Source organism: Vicugna pacos, chromosome 21 (assembly GCF_048564905.1).
Source record: "Vicugna pacos chromosome 21, VicPac4, whole genome shotgun sequence".
Lineage (NCBI taxonomy): Eukaryota > Metazoa > Chordata > Mammalia > Artiodactyla > Camelidae > Vicugna > Vicugna pacos.
Window position 1 is genome coordinate 26,936,124 of NC_133007.1, and position 7,294 is coordinate 26,943,417.

Genomic DNA, 7,294 nt, shown 5'->3' on the forward strand with positions numbered 1-7,294 from the left:
AATTCATTTGTCAGCTACATTTTTGTGATTCATTTCCTCGGCAACAACAAAGAAGTGTCATCTTGGAGGACGGGCAAGGGCGTGGCCATCGCCTACAGCCCACTGTTGGGATGAATAAAGTGCTTTGAGGACTTGTCCCCAAACCCATGCCATTTGTCCCATTAAATGGATGAGGAAAAAGAACCGCACAGGGTGGACAGCAGCACCAAGGCCAAAATGTGCCTCGAGGGCATGGTGCTCGCTGGGCCAGGGTGTAGGTACCCACCTGATCCCAGTTCCCGTGTGAAGAGGAATGAGGGACTCAGTCAGGGGATTTGCTGAAGGACAGTATTTTTCGTGGCTTTTTGAACTGAGATTTGAAAACTGCAAATGCTCCTGTGCCATTTCCTTCTCGAGTATGTGATTCCCCCAGGTAAGAAGGACCTGGAGGCTGAGTTCTGGGGAAGCAGGTGTCCTTTACAGTGATGGTGTCAGCTGCAGTGGGACAGGGTCACTGATGTTTTGGGAACATCCCCCTATATTCCCTTTGGGATCTTTCTTTTTTGTCATAGTCCTCTCAAATTGCTCAGACCCAGGGTCTATCTTAGAAGGAATTCGCCATTGGGTGGCTCTTCGTGGGAGTCTGCTTAAGGAATCCAGGTTGCTGGGAGCTGCTCAGTGCAAAGCATGGGAGAATTACTCAATACCAAGAAGTTCTGGGTGCCAGGAAAGATAAGCTTTATTTTTGCACACTGATGAGGCTTTGGGAAGCAGAGTTTTCTCCAGCATTCAGGGCTTCTTGGTCTAGGACCAGAGCTAAGGCCAAGAGGTCTGAGATTTTCAGGAAAAAGCGGCATCCATCACCTACACATCTAAGCAGCTTAACTCAGAAGCAGAGGGAAGAACGAGGCTGAGAGTGAGATGTGACATCCATTCTGGGCTGGTCCCTGACTGTGCATCTTGGGCTCCTCAAAGGATGCAGGTCATCTGTAGCCCCCATGGCCATGGCAACTGCAGGAACATGCGGAGGGCTCCCTCTCACAGCAGATGGAAGGCTGGGCCAGGTCGAGGCAGACTCTCGGAAATCGGTGGGACACCAGAGAGCAGCTGCTTCTGAAGCCAGAAACACAGCACCTGGGGACACAGCAGGAGGGGGCAGGAGCAGGGTGGGGACCCGGGGCCTGAGGGGGGCACTTGGGTGGGTATTTGGGGCGACACTTGGCGGGGAGCTGGCATTTCTGCTGGTTTTGCTGGCAGAACATCTTGGAGAATGCTCAGTTGCTCTGTGAAGAAATGCAGATATTTCAAAAGTTCAGTGAATATAAACCTCATCTGATGCAGTATTTTTTTACAGTCCTAAGTTCTGTGAGTAATGCTGTGGGTCCAGGGCCCACATCTCTAGGGCAGAGCAGCCCCGCTGGCCTGGCACAGAGAAATCAGCCAGTGGCTAAGTTAGACTCTGGTAACACCTTCTCCCACTGTCCTGGTTCTCCCAAGACTCCTGATTTCAAAGGTGGTAACGTAGGGCCGTAGGTAGTTCCCCAAATCCTAAAAATTTTAAAATAATGCTCTCTGATTTATGCATTCTAGAAACCACATGATTAGCCTCAGCCCATGGTCACACCATCTGTCTTCATCATCTTCCTTTTTTTCTTTCTTACATTAGGGGCTCTGTCTTTAGTCCTACTCTTCAGTCCTGTGTGGCTGTCTCTTGTCCTACAAACTATCCTCCCCTACCCCTGCCCCAACCTTTGGTTACCACTTGCCTCCCCTAGGATCACTACTTTTGAGCCTGATTTCCTGATCTTCCTGCAGTTACCAGTTAGCTCCCATTCTCTCCCACCTGGAGTGGCTTGTCCCATTCAGCTGATGTGTGGCAGTCCCGGCCAGCCCCAAACTGCCATCAGGTCAGTAAGGACACTCACCTTGTTCTTCAAACCTTGGGCAAGCAATAGTGTGTCTGATGGAGTGAGGAGACTGTATGATCCGAGGCCTTTTATACATACCCTGCACCCAGCTCGAGGGGATGAGCCAGAATAACATGAAAGCAGCTCCCAATCAGGTGGTCATGAGGACAACTTCCCACATTCCAGTGGCTCCATAATTCTGTCACTTTGTCACACTGGGTCACTACTGGATGCTCATGAGTACCTTTCCAGAGCGTCCCTCCCCTTCATAAACCTCAGAAGCATTTCCATAAAGATAAGAAGGTCATGGTTTACAGGGGAGTTTATAATGGCACCGCCTGGGACTTGAACTTAGGGTTTCTGGGGGAATCCAAGCATGCTTGGGATGAAAAGCTAAAGCCACAAATATTGGGTCAACCCAGAACACAGATAGGGGTTTCTGGACACTCTATCGCCAGATTTGGGACCAATAATCTAAGCATCCTTGGGCCACTGCTGAAGGATCAGTGTGTCTGTTCAGATCCCCAAGTGCCTAAGACCTTGACCAACGATGTAGCCTCATAGAAAGGCCCATCTGGAGGGGACGTTAGGGCACTACTTACCCTGCATGCATGGGTGACAAAATTGAAAGCCAGCGGGAACAAAGGAGATGCTCCAAGTCCTGCAGAGTCTGAGTTAGAAGCCAGGTCTCCTAACTCTCTGAGACCAGGAAGCCAGCCACCTCTTTCTTTGATCACGTTTCCTTCTTTCCAACTTGCTTCATTATATCCACCGGAATCTGCTCCCACCCTACTCGCTTTCCTAGTTTGCTTCCCTTAGCTTATTATTTCACCCACTCTTTTGCCATTATAGTGAGATTCCCTGCCCCTTTGTCTTGTCAAAGCTTGACTGTCAAAACCTCAACAGTGGCTGAATCCTCCCTGCTATGCCTAGGTGCTATACAAAAAAAAAAAAAAAAACAGACATCATCATAGGATGAGAATCATCTGTCTGGCTGAGCCCAAAGCACTGCTTGTATACATCTCTGCACTCACCGTGCACACACGTCATGCCTTCTGTCCTGTCTCAAACCCTCTGAACGTCCACCGCTGCCTCTAGATAAATGAGACAGCCTGCTCCACGGGGCAGACAGTAGCTGCCAGGTGTTCAGGACTTTGCTTCCCAGCAGCAAGTCTTCAAGCCTTCTTGTGTCTGCAACCGTCCTTCGTGGCTTCCTGTGTGGAAGAAGGATCAGCTCCTTGTCTTTCCTAATGCCTGTCCTTTCTCCTCTGTTTCTTATACCGGAGAACCATGTAAGAACCGAATCGCCCCTACAGTTTCCTGTAATTCTTATGACACTGTGCTTGTATTTATTTTTCAATATCTGTCATCCTGGATAGGATGAAATCTCAGTGCTCGCCAGTTCACTTTATCCTCAGCACTACACAGTGCCTGACATCCTGTATGTGCTAAAAAAATTTTTTTTTGTTCAATGAATTTATGAGTATTTATTGTGCTTGTGGCAATGGTCTCCCTCCTTTCACTCCTGGAGAGAGGGCCCCCTGGGAGGCCATGTCGGTGGCAGACCAGCGGCGCAGGGGTGGGAGGATGCTCCCTGGATGGAGGTATTGATACTGGCCAGCCACTAGAACTTGGCGGTGGAAGTCAGGGCTCTGGTCCTGGCTCCCCCTTGGTTTCAGAGGGGTCCGGGCCAGGTAATCCTAGTACGCCTTCAAGTGTGCGTGTGTATTCACGAGCGTCAGACCTCCAAGGAGCTCACACCCACGTGCTGCCTTCCCTGGTTTGTTCTTTTCCCTGAGTTTATTTCATCTGGGGATGGGAACGGTGGTGAGCTTGATAAAACGGGGAGAGCTGATGGCTGCTGTGTGTGTGAGGATGTGAAACATCTGAAGGTAAGTCACTCGATGAGGAAGCACCTTCATATAGTCTGTTTAGTTCATCCCACTTGTTAGAGGAAATTACTTAACTCGTCTTGCTGTGTCAAAGCAGAGTGCTGTGTACATTCGCAATTCTTGCCTAATCGTGCCTCTGCTGGCTAAGAGTGTGAGCAATTGAAGCCCAGATCTGTGGGATGGGCAACATTGTGCCCCATCTGTGCATGCCCCTACTAAAGTATTACAAATAATTTTCAAAGGTTCTATTGTATTGGTCCAATATCCTCAATGACTTGCTGTCAATAATGAAAAATTATTTAGCCCAATGGAAATGCCTTTCTGGTAGTAACGTTGAAATGATCATTTTAATGACATTAATTTTTTTCACTGAGTACCTGTGATGTGCAGGGCTGTGTGCATTCAAAGAAGATTAAGGTAATTCTTTGCCCTCAAAGAATGATCCAGGTGGGACGACATGGAGGCAAGGGAGGGGAATAAAGATGTATTCTCAGTCTCCCGTCTACCAGGCATGTGTTTTCCATTATTCCAACACATTATCCCTTTGAGTTTTCGGTAATCCCATTCGACAGCTCGAGTCAGACTGAGGCTCAGAAACAGAGTGGGAGTCAGTCGGGGGTGGGAGGGAACCTGACACTCCGGATAGAGGGAGGAAGTGCGCACACGTAGGCACAGAGATGTGAAGGGGCTCGACCTTTTCTGGAAGGAGAGTGGCCACGACATTGGAGAAGAGCACCAGCTGGACAGAGAGGAAGGGAGGGCCCGGGACCCTGAGAGCTTTACTTGCAGGGCCGCACACTTTAGCCCAGAGATTAATGGCTTCCAAACTAGATCCCTAGGAACGCTGTTGCCAGGGATGTTCCAACACCACCTCTTCGGCGAGACGCGCCTGCAGGCAGCATGAGCTGCTGTCCTGGGGCCCTCCCAGCCCTTGTCTACTGTGTCAGTTTCATGTCTTTGCATGCACGGAAGCTGGAAGAGGATGGGCTCAGAACCAGGGCACTGGCATTTGAACTGTGGGTGTGTTATTTAATGTTTTTAAGCCTCAGTTTTTTTTAATCTGTAAAATGAGATTAACAATACAGACCTCATAGAGCTATCGTACTGAGATAACGCAAACAATGTTTGACAAGTAGTAGATCGAAAATACGTTTTCATTTCCTTCCTTCCCCTCAGCATCCTACTGATAAGGGGGTTCCTAAAAACTTTGAGTCAAGTTTTAAAAGATCATTTATTCTTAATTCTTGACTATTTGGGCTACCTGGGAGGGGAAGCCTGAGCAAACAGCAGCCTGGACCTCCCACTCACCCCCGCTGCAGCTGGAGTCATCACACCTTTACCTGCCTTTACGTATAGGAGGTACACAATCGACTTTATCTGAAAACTAGATCATGCTGTCTACAGAAGTTTGACCAGAGGCAACTGGAGCATCTTTGACCATTTAAGTAAAGGAAGGACATGAGATCTACATGTTAGGAGTGCTACTTGGGTTAGGCGGTCTAGTGCCTTGACTTGGTTCCCCAAGCTGGCTTCTGTGGTGAGCGGCTAGGCTCCAAGTCTGTCGTGAGGACAAGAGCTGGACTTGGGGGAGCTCCTTATGCATGAGCTTCTAGACAGCCGGACTGGTCAGAAGGTGTCTGGAGGGTCTCCCCTCGGCCGAGACCTGTCTGGGAACAGCTTGTGCATTCCTCTTGCGTTCCTGGACTCTCTCCTCATCTTCCCAAGTACCTCCTCACCACTCTGCCTGCCTGAGGAGTCAAGCATGCTAGAATTCCTGCCTATCTTGGGTGTGCCCTTAATAGAAGGGTGAGGTGCCACTCAGGCCAGCAGTGGCATGCATGAGATTCTTATCAAGCTAATTCCTAAGCGATGAAAGGAAGGACAATAAGGATCTTCCTTCTGCCTGAGTGGTCGTGTCTCTGAACAGTCATCCTGTGGGTCAGAATCCCAGTGGGCAGGCAGACGTGTGGGTCTGGCTCTGGCTCTGGCAAAGAGCCCTGGGAAGGACCTGCCGTCCTCCCGAGGGCAGCGGGATTCGTACCTGGGTTGTTGAAGGACCCGCACTGCTCGTGTGCTTCTTGGGAGGAACGTTCATGACCCATATTCAGCGACCTGGCCTCCTGGATCTGCGCCCAGTCCTATCAGAGCATAGAAGAAAGGAACAAGACCTAGTCAGCATAGCACATTCTCGTCCATTCTGTGAGGTGGCCTCAAAAGCCGGTCACCCCCCCTGTTTGTCTAGTGTGGACTAGAGACATAGGCCCACCGTGTACAGGACGGTGCTTAAAAGACACCAACACCAGCGTCAGAGGGGCTCTGTAAGCTGTAGGGACGGGGCAAGTTTACCGTTCTTTACTACACTGCAGGTGTCCCCAGTTGCTGAGTCCTATTCCTGTGAGACTGGGGGTCACACACCAGTGTCGCCTGGTACCAGTCTTAGGATCCCTCCTTCCTCTACAGTCTCCAGCCGTAGGAAGCCTCCCCGGGATGAAGCAGCAGGCCATGGCCGGGGCTCTGGCCCGGGCCCAGCACTGATCAGCTGTGGGTCACTTGGCCCTTCCGGGCCTCAGCGCCCTCACTTGTGACATGAGCGTTGCCGTTGCTTTTGTTGTGATGTCTGAGGTGGCGATGGCAGCCCTGTGCTGGGGGGCTGCCCGATCATATCAGGACCTGAGTGACTTCCTGACTTACCGTCTTTGGTGGCTGTGGTGACCCTTCTCCTCGGTGACAGAACTCAGCATCCCGCTTTGGTCCTGGGTCCCACCCTGGCCCCTCTGTCGGCCTAGTGAGTGGGGCAGTCACTAAAACTTCCTCTTGAGGCTTACATTTACAAGAGTCACCAACAAATGACGCTTTCTAGTCTTAAGATCAGAACGGATGCAGAGAGATCTCCTTACCTACCCTTTTCCTCCAGGCAAAGATCTCAGGAAGATACGTCTAAATCTTCCAAGAAATGAGACTCTGCAGCCTATGAGACAGAGCTTTCTCACCCCTGGCTAGCTTCCCCCTCTCTTCTGATGTTCACCAAGGTCTTTGGCTCCATCCTCGGTTCTCATTCTTTGAGACTGCTGTGCTGATAGTATGTCTGGCTCATCACAGCCCCACGCTAACGACCTCACCACCATTCTCACCACTGTGCCCAAAAGCCATAACCCAGCTGATCGCAGGCTTCAACTTGCAATTAACACGTCTTAAGAGAAAGACTGGGATGGTGACAGCACCCCTCCCCCAAAACTCAGCTTCCAGTTGGACCAGGAGCGTTGTCTTCAGGAAGGCCAGTTCTATCCCATATGTGAGGCTAGGGAGCGGCCATCAAGGAGCCTCAGGCAAGCTGCTCAGCCTGGGACCTGCTCTCTCATCTGCAGGTCAGGAGTTTCTGCTTTGTTGTTCCGTGAACCTGTGATTCTAAGCCGTTCACCCTTTAGAGATAGGAGCCACACAAGGGGAGTCCCTCACATCCCCCCACATCTGTACTGCATTTCACATGTTTTACCTTCTCCTCGTAACAGCAACGTG

At 50.5% G+C, this 7,294-nt stretch overlaps 1 protein-coding gene and 1 long non-coding RNA gene across 3 annotated transcripts; both read right to left on the reverse strand.

The window, feature by feature from the left end:
• Window positions 1–700: 700 nt before the first annotated feature.
• LCE7A (late cornified envelope 7A) lies at window positions 701–2,038 on the reverse strand. Of its 2 annotated transcripts, none has more exons than XM_072945907.1 (2): window positions 1,905–2,038; window positions 701–1,262 (listed from the first exon to the last, which is right to left on the reverse strand). In XM_072945907.1, exon 2 carries the CDS (start codon window positions 1,239–1,241, stop codon window positions 963–965), a length of 279 nt encoding a protein of 92 aa, XP_072802008.1. In that variant the 5' UTR covers window positions 1,242–1,262; window positions 1,905–2,038; the 3' UTR covers window positions 701–962. The 2 variants fall into 2 exon arrangements, with proteins under 2 accessions (XP_072802008.1, XP_072802009.1); XM_072945908.1 differs by having other exon boundaries at window positions 1,823–1,923.
• Window positions 2,039–2,897: 859 nt separating this feature from the next.
• LOC140687969 (uncharacterized) lies at window positions 2,898–6,578 on the reverse strand. The gene is made up of 3 exons (XR_012062602.1): window positions 6,470–6,578; window positions 5,820–5,916; window positions 2,898–3,100 (listed from the first exon to the last, which is right to left on the reverse strand). It is a non-coding gene; the product is annotated as an uncharacterized lncRNA (long non-coding RNA).
• Between the last annotated feature and the right edge of the window lie 716 nt (window positions 6,579–7,294).